The sequence below is a fragment of the Lathamus discolor genome, chromosome Z, assembly GCF_037157495.1.
Source record: "Lathamus discolor isolate bLatDis1 chromosome Z, bLatDis1.hap1, whole genome shotgun sequence".
NCBI classification, from domain to species: domain Eukaryota; kingdom Metazoa; phylum Chordata; class Aves; order Psittaciformes; family Psittacidae; genus Lathamus; species Lathamus discolor.
In genome coordinates, this window is record NC_088909.1 from 53,255,335 (window position 1) to 53,272,160 (window position 16,826).

The window sequence follows — 16,826 nt, forward strand, 5'->3', positions numbered from 1 at the left end:
TCACTACAGTCCCTAATGAAGAGTCCCTCTACAGCATCCTTGTAGGACCCCTTCAGATACTGGAAGGCTGCTATGAGGTCTCCATGCAGCCTTCTCTTCTCCAGGCTGAAAAGCCCCAACTTTCTCAGCCTGTCTTCATACGGGAGGTGCTCCAGTCCCCTGATCATCCTCGTGGCCCTCCTCTGGACTTGTTCCAGCAGTTCCATGTCCTTTTTATGTTGAGGACACCAGAACTGCACACAATACTCCAGGTGAGGTCTCACGAGAGCAGAGGGGCAGGATCACCTCCTTCGACCTGCTGGTCACACTCCTTTTGATACAGCCCAGGATGCAACTGGTTTCTAGGCTGCGAGCACACACTAACAGCTCACATTAAGTTTCTCATTGACCAACACTCCCAAGTCCTTCTCCACAGGGCTGCTCTGAATCTCTTCTCTGCCCAACCTGTAGCTGTGCCTGGGTTTGCCCTGATCGACGTGTAGGACCTTACACTTGTCATGCTTAAACTTCATAAGATTGATATCAGCCCACCTCACAAGCGTGTCAAGGCCCCTCTGGATGGCATTCCTTCCCTCCAGCATATCAACCGAACCACACAGCTTAGCGTCATCAGCAAACTTGCTGAGGGCACACTCAATCCCACTGTCCGTGTCAGCGACAAAGATGTTGGACAAGATAGGTCCCAACACCGATCCCCGAGGGGCACCACTCGTTACTGGTCTCCAGCTGGACATTGAGACTTTGAACACAAGTCTTTGCATGCGCCATCCTGCCAGTTCTTTATCCACCGAGTAGTCCACCTGTCAAACTGATGTCTCTCCAGTTTAGTGACAAGGATGTCATGCGGGACAGTGTGAAGCACTTTGTGCAAATCCATGGAACATGTCAAATAGGACAGTAGTCTGCTGGTAGTTCATCCCTGGATTTACTGTATTTTGCTGGCACAGAAAGAATGACTGTTCATAAACTCATGATTGAAGTATCCCTCCATCATGGCATCAGCAAAAGGGAATGCTGACCTTTCAGCTATTTGGGAGAGTACTTTTTATGGCATTTATGTTCTTTTGTGTGGGGATGGGGTCTAGCACACCAGATTTCTTTTTACTTAGGTATGTCTTGCTTTCTTGTGGTGCTTAAGAAAAAGGAAACACCTCTTTATCTTCCTTTCTGCCCCTCAGCAAAGCTTTGGGCAACTGTCTTCAGAAGAATTTAGTGCTTTCCACACACAGCCTGGTAAAATTTTCGTGGACATGATTTCTGTAAAGGGAAACAGTGAAGCATGAATAGTCCCATGACGAGAATTCATCAGCCACTGATAGGGTAAGATTTTTGTAGTGCTGTGCAAATTTAAAATATACTGTGTTATTTAATTTAAATTATGCATTAAATGTTTATTCTCTATCTTTAATCATAAAATCTTCAGTACTAAAATAAAAGTCTAATTGAGATATCCCCTGTCTACCCAATTGCCTTCTAATCGTCTGCGTTTACTGATGATAATACTCTTCTGCACATACATGTAAGAACAAGCAAGGTTTTAATGCAGTAATTTTTTATTTTTTTTTTTTTTTTTTTGGCTGTTAAAGCTATTTTTTGTTGCCAGAGTAGGTTAGATGGAATAATGCAAAATCTAGGCTCTTTTCTTTTGTAAGAATGACAGTGACAAGGATTCCCCTGTAGAGGAGATGAATAGAGCTATAAAGCAGCAGCGTCACTTTTGCTTTTCAGTCGGTCTACCCAATCTAATAGAAAATTAAGACCACTACTGAATTCTTGAAGGTACATCTAGAGAAATAACAATCTCTGTGCAGTTCTGTGGGAAAACAGAAGTTATTTCTGTGCAGTACCGTAGGTTTCACTGTAAGTAGGATCTACGAGGTTTGCAGAAACAAATAGCTTGTTAATTAAAAGTAGAGAACAAATATGGAAAATCTTGCTCGGAGATTTTTTTCCTAGAGAAGGGTGCTGTAGCCATAATGAATGCTTAGGGGCACTATCTGTCACTTCAGGAGTGGTTAGAGACTTCTACATTGTAACATAGTATTTTGTCTACTATAAACTGATACATACAGTTGTGTAGTATGCACTCACTGTAAAAAGGCAGCAAAATGAAAACAGTTTAAAAAATATCTAAAGATGGAAAGATTATGCAAGACTTACTGAATTCTCATCTTTCTGGTAACTTACGAAGCCTCTATTTGAGTAGATACTTAAAAAAAAAACAGAGAAGTAAAACAGTAACAAACCGACAGGGCCAGACTTGAGCTTATCACTAATGTTTACTGTTTCCACATTCTCAGGGACATGAAGCCTTTAAGGAAGGCTTTCCAGAGGAAGAGCTAGCAGACTGCTCTGAAGTCAATACAAGCTTCTGTGAGAGAAACAGCAAGGCTTGGAGGACCTGTGTTAGAGAGCAACTGCTTTCAGGTACCTGCATTAAATCTCAGCCTTGCTTTTCTGCCAGCTGCTGCAGAGCAGAAGATTAGCAGACATGTCCACTGCACTCAAGCAAGTCTTTAATAAAGACAAGACTTTCCGCCCAAAACGCAGGTTTGAACCTGGAACCCAGAGGTTTGAACTTCACAAACGAGCACAGGCATCTCTGCACTCAGGCGTGGACTTGAAAGCAGCTGTGCAGTTGCCTAGTGGAGAAGACCAAAATGACTGGGTTGCTGTTCATGTTGTTGACTTCTTCAATAGGATCAACCTCATTTATGGAACTATCTGTGAGTTCTGCACAGAGAAGACCTGCCCAGTGATGGCTGGAGGCCCTAAGTATGAGTATCGGTGGCAGGACGACATGAAATACAAGAAGCCCACAGCATTGCCAGCACCCCAGTATATGAATCTTCTTATGGACTGGATTGAGGCACAAATCAACAATGAGCATCTCTTTCCTACAAATGTAGGTAAGTGCAAGAAAGAAGTCCTAAAGCATAAACTGCCTTTCATGCTGTGTACTAAGCGTGTTCGCTTCCCACCCTCTTTTTTTAGTGATTGTGAAATTCAGGCCTTTAAACAGCAGGAGAAAAGGAGGAAGGTGTCTTGCAGGAATAGTGTCAAATGTATGAAGTGTTAACTGTGTCTTTTTGCGAGGTTAATGATGGGGTATGTTAGCCTAAAATGTTATCATTCCGTTTGTCCTTGGTAAGCCTCTCAGGTTAATCACTAAGGGTGGTCATATTGTGTTATTAGGTGGTTGAAAGCTAATTTACATTGTTGAAAGCTAGTTTACATTGCTTTGCACTTTGCCTAGGCACTTAGGCACTTATATCCGATGTAGAATGGACAGAAAGCAAAGCATAATTGGAGTGATATCTTCCCTTAAAAGTATGTACAGTTGTGTGCCGTACAAGGCAGTGGAGACTCAGGAATGCAGTGAACTCTGGCCTCCCACCCTCTCTTGATTTCTCATCCAAATCTGAGGAACTGAGTAGTGAATTGTTCTCCCAAGTACTGTTTCTAAGACTATATATAACTAACAAGCTTTGCTATAGTTTAACCAGACAGCCCAGATGAGCTACACAGTTTTCCTTTTATAATACTATTGTTAGTTTTTCTGAAGATGGGGTGGATAGGGGAAGTATTGTTGCTGGAATAGTTTCCTCTGCATGAAGAGAACTTTGCAGAAGTTTGCTTTGTGTAGTGTAAGCAGCCTGAATCTTTAGCTGTGGCTGCATGTAATAAAACAACCCCCAAAATGTTGTACCTTAGAGATGTCAGCATACCTGTGTATTTTTTGGCAATTTTAGGTAATGAGTCCTGTTTCACTTGTTGCAAGTCAGAAAGATGGGAGCTTGCTGTAGGAAATGTGAGATGTCATATATATGTACTCAGCCCAGATGAGTAACAAACAAGAATAATGCTCATAAATTAATTCAGCCCAATATTTTGCAGTTTATGTGCAACTGCAGTTTGTGGTTAGTTGGTAGATGGCACATCAAGAGACTGTCTATCAGTATTTTCTGACCTTTAAAATAATCTTGTTCTTGGCCTTGACAGCTGTAACTCTGCAGACATACTTGTGGTTTGTTTGCCAGTTCCTATCACTTTTCTACACTAGTGGGTAGAAAGAAGGCCTCCTAATATGTAATCTAAATTTACCCTATGTAGGTTTAGTATTGAAGCTTTATTAATATTAATAAATTAACCTTTATTTTCACTCAGAGAAATTAATGATGGTGAAAATGATGATTGTTCATTCTTCAAAGAAGTTGAAACAGGTCTTGAAAGATGATATACTCAGCTGTGAAAACAAAACAGGCTTAGGTATATCCTTACTAATAGGACAGCAGCTTTAAGGCATTGAGTGGCTGTAACTGAAAGAGCATAATTATTGCTTTGGATCTTTGTAGCATATGGTCTGCAGAGAATTGTTCTGGTAAAAGTGTATGTCCAGTGAATGGGGTTTGGGATAACCTTTCCATTAGCAAATGAGTTTGGTGAAGAGATCCAGAGTTAGCTTGATAGGATCTGTCCACAGAAATATGAACATATTTTCTTCAGTTTAATCGTATTAAACTTGTCCTCTTTCATTTGATATGTCTCATGTGTACTATCTAAAAAGGGATTTCAAGAACTGTGATCAAATGCAGCTTTCATTGAGGAGCTACTTTCAAGGAAAATCACTCATTTCAGGATAGGCAGGACAGGGATAGCTAGGCTTGGTGGACTTTTTTTTTTTTTTTTTTTGCTTTTTTTTGCCTTTTTTTTTTTTTTTTGGTGGTGGTGATCCTCTGTTGTTAAAAAAAAAACCTAAACCATCAAATACACTTGAGTTGTAAGTTGTCATGAACGTTATATTTAACCCTCTCAGTGTTTTACACTGGCATGATTACTGGCATGAAAGGCAAGGGAAATAAGCCTACACTGGGCAGAAACCTGAAAGGCTACAGCAAACAATGTCCTTGAGTGAATTGCAGCGCTTCAGGGTGATGCATTCAGCTGCTGTTTCTCGCTGCCGAAATGAATAACAGTGCTACAGCACCCAAACAAGGCACACCTTTAATACCACTCTGGTTTCACTAGAGCCTCTTACAGGTCTCTGTACTTCCTGTGGTCTGATGCTGTTTCCTCTCTGCTTTTCCTAGTCATTCTGGTCTATTCACTCTTCTTCCAGCCACTTTCCTACTAAAACTGAGGTGGCTGGCAGGAGAAAGTGGAGCTGGTATGGGAACAGGAGAGTTGTCAAGATATTGTGTGCGGGTGACAAAAGCAGGTGATGAATATTAGGACCACTTCTTTGTGTAGCAGGGCTTTATGGACTGTCTTTGTAAATGGCCTCAAAACCTGATAGGGTTTTAAACATACTAATTTCTTTGCTCTTACTTCTGTTATTCTCAATTTCTTTTATCCATTTTTACGTGGATTTAGTACTCCTAAGAGGCCAACAGCTCTGGAAACAAGTTCTGTATGTAGCCACAGATATATCCTGACCTGTCTCAGCCCTCAGTGAGTTGGGAATGCAGAAGCAGAGTGGAGAATTCAGTCTGTATCCCTGCTCAGGGCACACTGGTGAAACTATCCATATTAGTCCCCAGCATGAATTTTTGTAGTGTGCTGGAGTTTTATTTAGCTTTAGGGTAAACTCTTTCATCAGTAAATACTAGGTTTTCCAGGCATCTAGTAGTCTCACTTTTTAAACGCATTTCAAGGGATCTTTTTCCCAGGCTTGTGTGGATAACTTAAATACTTCATAGCCTCAAAAGTACCTTTTCTCCTCCCTTCCCCACCCTTGTTTTTTTATCTCTGTTCTTTTTGGTAAACAGGTTCAAGAAATACTGTGGGAAGCAGTAGATCCATTGGGCAGTTGCAGGTTTTGGTGGGCTCCAGTTGTCAGCTTCCACCATATGTTTGGGCAGCCTCAAAAAAAGAAGCTTTCAAAAGTTGGATTGGCTGTATCAGGATCTTATCTTGTTGGTAGTGTAATTTCCCCTGAGTTTTTTATCATCAGATTAGGTTTTGCAGATAAGGGGGGAACAGAGACGGGTTCTGACAAATGTCATTGATTTCCAATGAGATTTCTGAATCTGAAATATGAATCTTTTTTCACAAAACCTTCCTAAGATAGACTGATTCTGTATGGCGTAACAGGGGGCATTAATAATTTCTGTCATTGTGAGTAGTTCAGAGCGTGTAGGCCAAATATATAGATAGAGACAAAAGCAAGCCCAGTTCTTTCCACCAGCTGCAGTCTGTATTCACTGCTTAGCTAGAGCTGTCCTAAAGATCTGGGAAAATTTCTCCCACAGGAGGCATCCTCAGACATACCCCAGTAGCACTGTAGTTTGCCAAACCCAGTTTAGCAGGGATGTAGCGTGAGACACACCACTGGGTTTCTACTTTGGCAGAGTTCTGTGTCAGGTAGTTGCAGAGATCCTGCAAAAAAAATGAGAGCCACCTTTGAAAGTTGTTTAATCTCTTGCTTTATCCCGAAATCAAACCCACAAAAGCTCATCTGAAATAGCAACAGATAATGAACAGTACCTGCCTTCCAGCCTCGTGAAGATGTATAGCTATGGAGGCCACACATGGATTTAGGGGTCTCATTAAAGTATTATTCCTTCAGAGAATTCAGTCCACATTTTTCCAATAGTTTGGCTCCAGTAGTTTAGTCTTACATTTTCAAATTGAGAAACTTATTTTCAGTCATATTACATATAAACTGTTACTTGCTATATTTCTGGCTTCTATTAAATAGGCAATTACAAACTTTTCCAGTGATAACTTTCACTCTTCTTTCAGTAATAAAAAAACAAACTGTCCAGTGTCAGAGCCATATTCTGCCTTCACTGAGGTGCACAAAAATGTTGCTGAGCATGTCCCTAAGTTACCTGGACCCCTGAATCTGTTCCCAGGCTCCTGGCTGTGCTGTTAGTCTGTAGTGGAAGTGAATTCCTCTCCTGCTGCTGGGGAAGGAATTGCTCTCTGAACCTGTCAAGTCAGTACTGCTTGGTGTAGGTCTGGTACCACAAGTTACTCTGTCAAAGCACACCTACAGCTGTTGGAATACAGGTCCAGATGGGAGTGTACAGTACAACTTCAGTACAGCTCCAGACCGGAACAGGCCTCTTCACATATAAATGGGGTCATGTTTAAATAGTTCCCTAGCAGCTGCAATGTTAAAGTGTTCATTAAAGACCATGAGTGCAGCATGGTAAGACATTGAGCGCTGTGGCCCTTGGAGCTTTACTGGGTAGAACTGCAGAATCACAGAGTAATTTAGGCTTCTGACAGACAGTGCCTTCCCTTGTGGCCTGCTTGTGAACCAGTACCCTAACTACTGCATTTCTCAGCACATTACAGTAACTGAGCTCTGATTTAACTTTTAGGAGTAGATCAGGCATACGTATCATAATGATAGTGAAGTATGTGAAGGGAGTAGGGTGACAGGTTGAAACAGCAGCAGCCAGTTGATTTGCTGTGCCCCGTTGTCTGTCTGCCTGAGCTGTAAGTTTCAGAGAAGACACACACATTTGTGGATGGCAAGCTGAAAATCTCCATTATGTTTGGCAGTGTAATAGATCTTTTGAGTTATTGTAGTGCTGCATTAAGCACTGAGTACAACTGGCTTTTTCTCCTCCAGTTAGTAGCTTTGTTACTAATACTCATTTTAAATTTTCTAGAAGGGGAATAGAAAGGTAAGAAAATTTGTAACACTGCAGTGAGAAATGTATGTTTGTTATAGTAGGGCATCCCATATAACTTGTGCTTGTTACCTTATGTTGTGTACTAAATTATTTTAAGAAGCTTTACCACTTTACAAAGGTTGGTGTTTAGCAGCTGTCAAGTAGTACAGCTGCTCTTCTAGTTTTACAAAACAACCAACTTCCTTAAGAATTTTCTGTGCTTCTTGAAGTACCCCTTCCTCATTTGAAGTATTCAATCAGGCAGTATATTTTGTCACTATAAAGGACCAGCAATAATAACCTTGGATGTGGTTTTGGGGATTTTTTTGGTGCTTGAACAAGTCCTAGGAGTCATAGGGAGTGCTGGCCATAATTTTCGTGGGCTTCCGTGCATACTAATTAGTCGACACGGAGAAAGAACTGTCCTTGGGCATTTTATGTAGCATCCAAAAGGGAGTCTTTGTAAATAGTCTTTGTAAAGCTTTATGCAGAAAGTCTTAATGCAGTATTATTGTTCCATTTCTTCCTGGGGCTTGTATTATTGTGGGAAACTGCAGTTGTCCTTTTTGCAAATACTGTGATGGAGCAACCTCGTTGTTTTCCTTTCTAGTTCTGAGCAGTTTGCATTTATCTACATGGATCACCCAGGAATCAGAAATTGTTAATTTTCAGTATGCTGTAGTAGAAGTTAAACTTCGTGGCAATTTCAGTAGGCACAGCTAATGTCTGTCTCACTGTGGGGGTTAGAAGGGTAAGGATAACCTCATGAAATCAGTTTTACCATTCTTCACATTCAGACTATGTAAACCGGAGTCAAGAGTGCCTAAGGAAAAATACTGTTTCTTATTTTTTCTACTTTTTGTCAGAATAAGATTTTGGGAGTTTTCTCATCACAGGAGAGAATAATACAAATTGTAGTAAAACAAAAAATGCTAAATAAATTTACTGGCATAAGGAAATTCACAAAAATAGTCAAGCTAATGAGGAAACTTGATAAGGCATCAAAACCAGATCAGACTGTTGGACGAAAAACTCGACTCTATAAAAGTTTTCTTTTATACAAAACACCAAGGAGGCGAAGGGCCAGCCTTAGAGGCTGGCAGAGCTGCATTTGAAATCCACCACTTGTATGGAGCAATATTTTGGTGCTAACAAGAGAAAAATACAAAGGAAGCAGAGCAAAAGACAGAAAGAAAAAGGAAAGAAAGCACAAAGCAGGTGGGATGTAACCTTGTGATTCCACAATGCCCTACATTATATATTTAATATTTAGCTTGTACTTCAGCTGTGCCTCCTCAGTTGCACACTTACGCCTCTGCAGAGACATAAAATGGACAATGGTAGTATTAGGGATTCTTCCATCATTATATCCTTACATTTATGTTTTTTTGCTGACGCTCTTGCTCCCCTCCCCCCCCCCCCCCCCCCAAATCAGCTTTCTGACAGCAGGAACGTGATGCTTTAGCACAATTGCATAGTCAAAGAATAGTTTAGGGAAGTTACCTTCAGAGGCCATGTTCTCTCCACTTTTCCCCCAAGCTGTGGGGTTTCTAAAGCGATTATCAATCAGGATGGTAGAAACCATCACACACAGAGCTTTTGTCAAAAAAAATTGAAGAGTAAGTTCTAATTGTATGTTCTGAGTTAGAACCATTTAAATCTAACTGAAAACAGTAATTTAAAGATAAGTGGATCTGGAAGGTTGATCTGTATGCTGACTAATGAGGCTACATATTTTGCACTTCAGTTTCTCTTTTTAATATTTCAGAGCTGCTTCATGTTCTCCTTTTTACACCAGAAAGCTGACTGGAGATACTGCAGCTGCTTAGTGCTTTGTAGTGCATCCTGAAAACATCTGTGCTGTAAACAGAATTTTTTTACTTGGCAGGGAGCCACAAACAGCTCTCATTCAGGTTGATGCAGCCTTTATTCTACCTGAAGTTTACTGCTAGGAAGTGAGTGAAAGTATTACGGAGTGTATATACTGCTTCATGATCTATAACCAGGGAGAGCTTTTCTTTTTATTTATATAAATCTCTATATATCTATATAGAGACAGATATCTGTATCTGCCATTTACCTGGTTGTTAGGTGATTTTCTCCGCAGCAGTGGCAAGACTTCTGTTGGGACTTACTGTGACTCAGTGATGGTCTGGAGGAGTTCTAAAACTGTAGCAAAGTCTTTTGTAAAGAGCCATCCGCAGCAAATTTTGAATGAATGAACACACAGTGGGATCAGTGTGATGCCTCTATGTCCTCTTCAGTCATCTTGTATGCAGACTTAAAACACAACTTAAAAGGCACCTTTGACTGAACCTGCAGAATGTCTTAACAACTGAAAAAGAACAGATTTTTAAATGAATTTATTTAGTTTAGTCTTCTGTATTCTGTTTTTAGTGTTCATGTTTCAAATCTTTTTTCGAATTCGTAGCCATGGTATAGCCAGAAGGTATGACTTGGTGCAGAAATTAGTATGTGAAGTTCTGTGCCACGCATATGAAGCACACTGTACTGTAGTATCAATCTGTTATGGCTAAATGGAATGTAACAGCCATCTCTGTCTTACCACTCTATGTTGTCTAGGTTTTTACCCTCAATACAGCATGTTTGTTGCATCAGTTTGTTGAACACATTCTGTAATAATTTTGTCTTTGAATATTATAATGTTTTCAAGCACAAATCTATGCTGAATCTGAGTGGTAGGCTGAAAAGCCTCCTCAGTACTTTCTTTTGCCATCAGTCGTGTTCATTCTTAAAGCCAACAGATGAACCTGGATCTCAGGGCATGTACAAATAACCGCTTGCCTAAAGAACACATTGTCTTAAGTTCGCAAGTGTTTAGTTAGTGTTTGTAGAAATCTCCTTTTGAGGTTCAACGAGCCTGTCTGTGTTTACAGGTGGTGGCACTCTACTGGAACTGTAAAAGTGTCTTGATTTTGGCTGGGATAGATAAGTTTTTTCCTAATACTTGGTACGGTGCTGTGTTTTGGCTTTAGTCTGAGAACAGTGCTTATAGCACATCGATGTTTTAGTTGTTGTTGATTATACTGAAGCCAAAACACAGCACAGCACCAGCTAATAAGAGGAAAAAAGATAACTGTTACTGCTGAAAACAGGACAAACACTTGTTTTGATAAGGTGGTGTTGCCCATGACTAGTGGGGCCTAGGGTGTTTCTTCGGAGCTGTCAAAGATCATTGATGTTCCAAGCTGTGGTGAGAGGGAATTGAAGGATGGATGGTGAATTATGTAAGGATTCAAAGTATATTAACCCTGTAAAAGATCTGAGAAAAAGAGGAAGAGAAAATTTTACCCTAGTTAAAGCAGCGTGCCTCTGTTCCTCAACTGATTTTGATAGTAGAACAAACCAAACATTTTTGGCTAGGTATGTTTTAAAATACTAATTTCATCTGATCTCTTTGAAAACTTTTGATCCTGTAGTGCATTTGATTTTTACTGACTTTCATTCAGAATTTTTATTAGCAGATAAATCTTGCAAAAGAAGTTGGTTCAGGTCAAAGTAATGCAACTTTTGAAATATTTTATGCAATCTTCTTTTGCTAGTGACATTAAGATGGTATTGTACTGCTTAGTTAGCTTCATGATGCCTTATAAGAATCAGGATATCCTTCCTTGCTCATTCATTTTCCAGACTCATTTTCAGTGAAATCAGTGGCAAAGCTTCCCTTGATTTCCAGGTACCAAATGGAGCCCTAAGTATGAAGAGACAGATCATATCCATTTATGACATATTGGAAGAATCTTTTTAAATGATAGTAACTCCTTTGCATGGGCAATAATAGGTTTTGGATGCCTCATACATCCAAGTGTCATTGGCCTATACTTAAATAGGAAAGATGGTCTTACAGGGGCACGTGCAATCAAAATACGCAAATCCTTTTTATATTATTTCAGCTCCTGTTCTGGAATTGCACTGCTGACCTGTCAGTCCATGACAGCTTTTTCACAGGCTTCACAGTATGTGTGTGTGTGTATGTCTGTGTGGATTTGTGTGTGCCTGCTGACATAAGCTGAAATCCCATGGAAGGTGCTGCCATTTGTGAGTGTAGAGTCCCATGTACTCTGGTTCCTATTCCAGAAAGATTTGAGATGAGTACACTGTTGCAAACTGCAGGAGCACCTCCAGGAGCAGGAGTTTACCTACTGGGCTACAGTCTTCCCTTCTTTTCACCACAGTGGCTTCAAGGTAGCACAAAGAGTGCAGCTGCCCAGATTCATCAGTTTTCTGCTAAATATACTTCCCTGCAAAACAATAGAGAGAAGTTTGAGTGTCTTTAACTCTGGAAATACTGCCAGAAAAACTGAATGATATATAAAAGACAGACAGCACTACCACCTTCTCTGGTTTTTGGAACATCAGTTAGTATTTACATGGGAGGGGGGGACTGACCTCTTCCAGTAAGGCAGTTCTGAGAAAACAAAGAGAGGTAAAACTTCAAGTGCCTGAGAGGCTGCTGGTAGAACAAGGGCATGAACTGACAGCAGCTGAAGACAGAGTAGCTCAAGTTGCAGTTACAGACTTCAGAAGAGTGAATCTGGCTTAGCTCTGGGATTGTCTGAGTGTGCTGGGAGCTGCTTGCTTGGCTCTTTTTTTCTTCAGCTGAAGAGGTCATTCCATTTTACAACCGTTTAATAGTTGTAAAAACAGAATAGTGAAAAACATCTGTTATGTTACCCTCAGATCCAATGTTATTAAACCAAAAATAGTTAAACATGTACAAGCAGATTGAAAAGCCCCAACTAGCACTTGTTATCAGCCTGCAGAATTCTCTCCCAGGATGCTGGACTTTATTCCAGGCTGAGCTGTTGTAAACCAGGCTTAACTCAAGCAAAGTCAGGAATCAAGATTATGTTCTTGGGTTTTTTGTTCTTAGTTTTCTGGATCAGAGCTTCCAATCTTCTATTCAACATCCCTTCCACAGTGCTATGTAATTGTCTTTCCCTATTTCATGGAAGAGCTACATTTTACTGGAGAGAAAAAATAATGTATTTAAAACTTCTAAATCACCTTTCCAATGAACTATCAGTGTGCACTGAAGGTATTCTCATACACATACAAGATCCCAAAGTCAGCACAGATATTAAAGGGCCAGAAAATGACTTGCAGTAGGAGATAAAAGATCTGTGATCTGAAGTGGCAGAACTGCCTGAATGTTTCTTCTAATGGCCAACTGAAAAGAAATTTAGCACAGTAATAATCTGAAGAATGCATGTTTCTTCTGTGATATTAATCTTTAAAGTACAATTACTTGTTAATATCATGCCATGAGTTTTGGCAGATGTAAGGGCTCTGTTTTTCAGTTAACTGCTGGAACATCTGTGTCTTGGGGACAGGCGGCTGTTTTATCTGTGAGCCCATCTCCAAGACCATGTTGCTTGTTGCTCCTGATAATGTTTTATATTGCTGCATCTTACTGCATCAGTAAGCCAGAGGGGGGCCCTTAGAACAGCACGTTTCTTCCAATGCCCCAGTAAAATTAATGGGGAGCTAGAATGTTTATTTCCTGAAGGCAACAGAAGTTAATAACAAAAATAAAAGCCATACTGGGTTATGGTGCACTCAGCATGGAAAGGTGAAACCCTGACATTACTCTGAGATTGTCAGGCCATGATAGGTATCGTAGAAAAAAGCTATTAACAAACTTCTGCCAGGTGGGGAGGAAAGTTCTTCCATTGATATCTTGTCCGGGTTACTGTTTGCAAATACTTTTTCCTTGCATTCATTCACTGGGCTAATTTTTCCCATCGTAAGCTGTTACACTGCCAAATGGCAGCTATATTTTCTGTCTGAGAAGAGGCTGCATTTTGTTGACCTGTACTATAGTTTCTGCTAAAGCAGGGAGAGCTCTAAATTATTCTACTGTATCTCCAAGCCTTTTTTAGACTATGTATACATTATTGCCACATAATGTTGTTTGAATGCAGTGCTCCAACAAATCTTGGTTTGTTACTATGGTGAAGATCAATCTTCAAGGCACACAACCATGACTGTGCAGCTTTTTATGACATTCACTGTTCTTATTGCCTTGCAGACCTGCAGATCTATTCTAATGGGTTTATCAGATTGTTGTCTGGGGTAAGACTAGCTATGCTTGGTACAGGCAACAAGAGCATTCTGCTCTCTGTCATTGTTTTTCTCTTCTGTTCCTCTGCAGCAGCAGAAGCAGAAGTAATAAGTAACATCGACGAGGTCAGATTGTAGTCAGGAACAGCCATTGTAAATTTGCTTAAAATTCAAGAGATCTGGCTTACGCAGTGCAAGGATTTAGGTCACTCTGTCATCTAATTTCAGTGGCAGTAAATTTAGGTGCTTTGCATACTCTAGGTGCTTTGCAGTATTTGCATTTTAAGATATCTTTTCTGGTGAAATTGGTAATTATATAGCAAAATTCAGTACCATCACCCATTTTTTGATACACAGCAGCAGGGAGGGCCATTGTGCATGTTCAGGTAGTGCAAAGCCTCAAACTATTTTCTGATCTGTACACTGTTCCATTTAGAGTTACCTCCAGGACAGCAGAGGAGTACCTTTGTCGAAGATCTGGCAGTGGGCCTGGCTGCTGATATATTCACTGTTAGAGACAGTCCTGCTTAATACTAAAAGAAGGACACCATTTTTGTGTAGAAAGCCTTATCTCAAGTGTTGAGATATGCTTTCTTCATCTCTGGTACAGAAAGGAGGGCAGTATCAGGAGGAGGTAGTCTAGTTTATCCCGAGTATTTTGCAGCTGTCTGGTTATTTATGTGAGGAACAAAGTCCAGCAAAACTGACATTGTTTTCATTGGCCCTTGAGACAGACATTTCCTCAACTAACACATCACGATAACATTTAACATCTGCTTCTATCAGGGTAGGAGTTTTTGTAGCAGAGCTACAGAGTTTTTCTAGCAGTAGCTAAGGGTGTCTTTGGTAGTCTTTGTACTTTGATCAAGGGTAGGAGAAAAAAAGCAGGGTAGGAGGAGGGCAGTAGGGGTTTGGTTCAGGTGCCATCTCCAGATTGTTAGTGTCTGGTAACACTGTTTTCATGCTGTGTATTGCAGCACTAGAAAAAATTACTTTAGCAGGTCGATATGTTTCTGAGCTGTGTTTGCAATAATAAGTGTGAATCCTTTTGCCAGGGGAGAAGGGAGTCTCTCCTTTTTCCCATATGTATATTTAAAAAAATGAATGAATTATGACTGTGGCCTGTAAAAGGATTTTCAAATGTGCAGTGAAATTTCTGGACATGATTGCTAAAGGACTCACCAGCTTCCCTTGAGTAAAGCAAGACTTCAAACCACACAAGTACAAAAGCTCAAAAATACTCATCATCTGGCATGACAGAAGATTTAACTGAGCCATCATTTACATTGCGTGTTACAGGGGGGAGTGTGAGCCAGTCGAGAAATGAATGTAACATTACAGGGCAAAAAGTCTGGGTTGTTCCCTCTGATTCCTCAGTATTGACTTTCTGCGACCATATACTTTCTGACTCTTGCCTTGGGATAATCAGGCAACAAAGACGAATTGTATCATCCCTTTTCTTCTGTTTCCTCTCTAACATCAGAGGAGGTCATGATACACTTTGAAGTAAGAAGATTCAAGATTTTCATGTATCAGATGGGACAGACTTTTTGCCTATTGCCTTAATCTCCGACCTTTAGTTACTCTCCTTTATCCTCACCTAATTTAGTTTCTTTAACATTTAGTCTGTATTTTATCCCACTGGAGTTTTTGCCTCATGCGAAAAACAGGTGTTGTATCAGTGGGGTTTAAATGAGGACCTTCATCGTGGCATCAGTGTTTTAAACTAACATACCACTGACTTACTGGTAATCACAGCACAAGATGGTCAACATAATCTTCCATGTTATTGTGACCAGCCTTTTGAGCAGATAGAGATTGTAATACAGCTTAGGGGGAGTGAGCATCATAAGAAGGCCATAACACTGTCTGCAGTTGGTCTGTCTGGTAATTGATAGATCAGATTTGGATGCTCACTCTGTACAGGAACAAATCACCTGATATCAGACTAAGAATGTGTAAGAAGCAAAGTCGATAGCTTACAAAGAGCAGTGTGTACCAGGCTGATTTCAAAAAGAAGGGGGAAATCCGTCCATTTTCTGATGGAAAAGAACATGGGAAATGGATCAGACGGATTGACTTTTGGAAGCTGTAGATTCCTGCTCATCTTAGGAGCAGCCTTTTCCAGCAAGTGAACAGAAGCAAAGAGGTCAGGAGAGTACAGGGACGTTGAAACAGAGAAGTGTTGTGATTGTTCACCTGCACTGCTGCGGTGCATCTGTCACCAAGGGTATATGGGTGCAGCTTTTTTGTAGGGGAAGTCTGTCAGTACAGAACTGGCAAGTGCAGCACACACTCCAGAGACAAGTTAACAGGGGTGGTTTAGGTTAGATATAAGGAAGAAATTCTTTACTGTGAGGGCACTGCCCAGTATTGCCAACAGGGTCCCCAAGGAAGTTGTGGCTGCCCCATCACTGGCAGTGTTCAAGGTCACATTGGATTAGGCCTTGAGCAGCCTGGTGTAGTGGGAGGTGTTCTTGTCCATTTCAGGGGCTTTGGTTCTTTCCAACCCAAACTGTTCTGTGATTCTGCATATGGGTACAGTCATGCTTGCGGTGTTTGTTACTGGTTATACCATCCCTAACAACTTCTCACTGAGTTATTTCCCAATAACATTTATGACTCTGAGTCAAAGGAGCTTCTGCTCTGTGACTGGGATGTTTCAAAGCTGCTTGAACATCCTTGGGACGTAATGGGGAGCTCTGGGGTTTTGAATACCAAGTTATTTTCTTCTCATACAGCAGCAATGGGACTCAGCCTATGAATGAACCAAGGGTGCAAGTTCACTCATCCAGAAATTCTTTCAGCAGTAGCAGATAACTCAAAAATTTCAGTGTCATCTTTGTATTTCTTTGTCTTTTATTAACCATAACTTAGCAGTCTAATTTGGTGGGTTTACGCTGTATCTCTTTAAGGTGTCACAAATAGAGAACCATTTTTATTCTTGAATATTTTAAGTATTAAATGAGGGCTTAGAGGGGAAAAAGGCAAAGGCTACTGTGGCTGAGCTGAAGAACAGAGAACAGACTCCTTAGCAAGTTAAGGATCTAAATGTAAGCTGCTCCATTCCCAAGAGCCATTCGTAATGATTATGTTCTGTAGCTGATTTATTTA

General features: G+C 40.5%; 1 protein-coding gene across 10 annotated transcripts in view; it reads left to right on the forward strand.

The window, feature by feature from the left end:
* The window catches only part of MOB3B (MOB kinase activator 3B), an 81,788-nt gene that overhangs the window by 35,757 nt on the left and 29,205 nt on the right, over positions 1 to 16,826 (forward strand). For 7 of the 10 annotated variants that reach the window (XR_010608711.1, XR_010608709.1, XR_010608708.1 and 4 more), the window contains 2 exons: positions 1,179 to 1,320; positions 2,301 to 2,909. Coding sequence is in view for 1 of the 10 variants with exons in the window: in XM_065662495.1 (XP_065518567.1) it covers positions 2,492 to 2,909 (418 nt within the window). In the remaining 9 variants the exon portion in view is untranslated. The remainder of the gene's footprint in view (positions 1 to 1,178; positions 1,321 to 2,300; positions 2,910 to 16,826) is intronic. The other 3 variants (XR_010608713.1, XR_010608712.1, XR_010608714.1) reach the window with 1 other exon arrangement.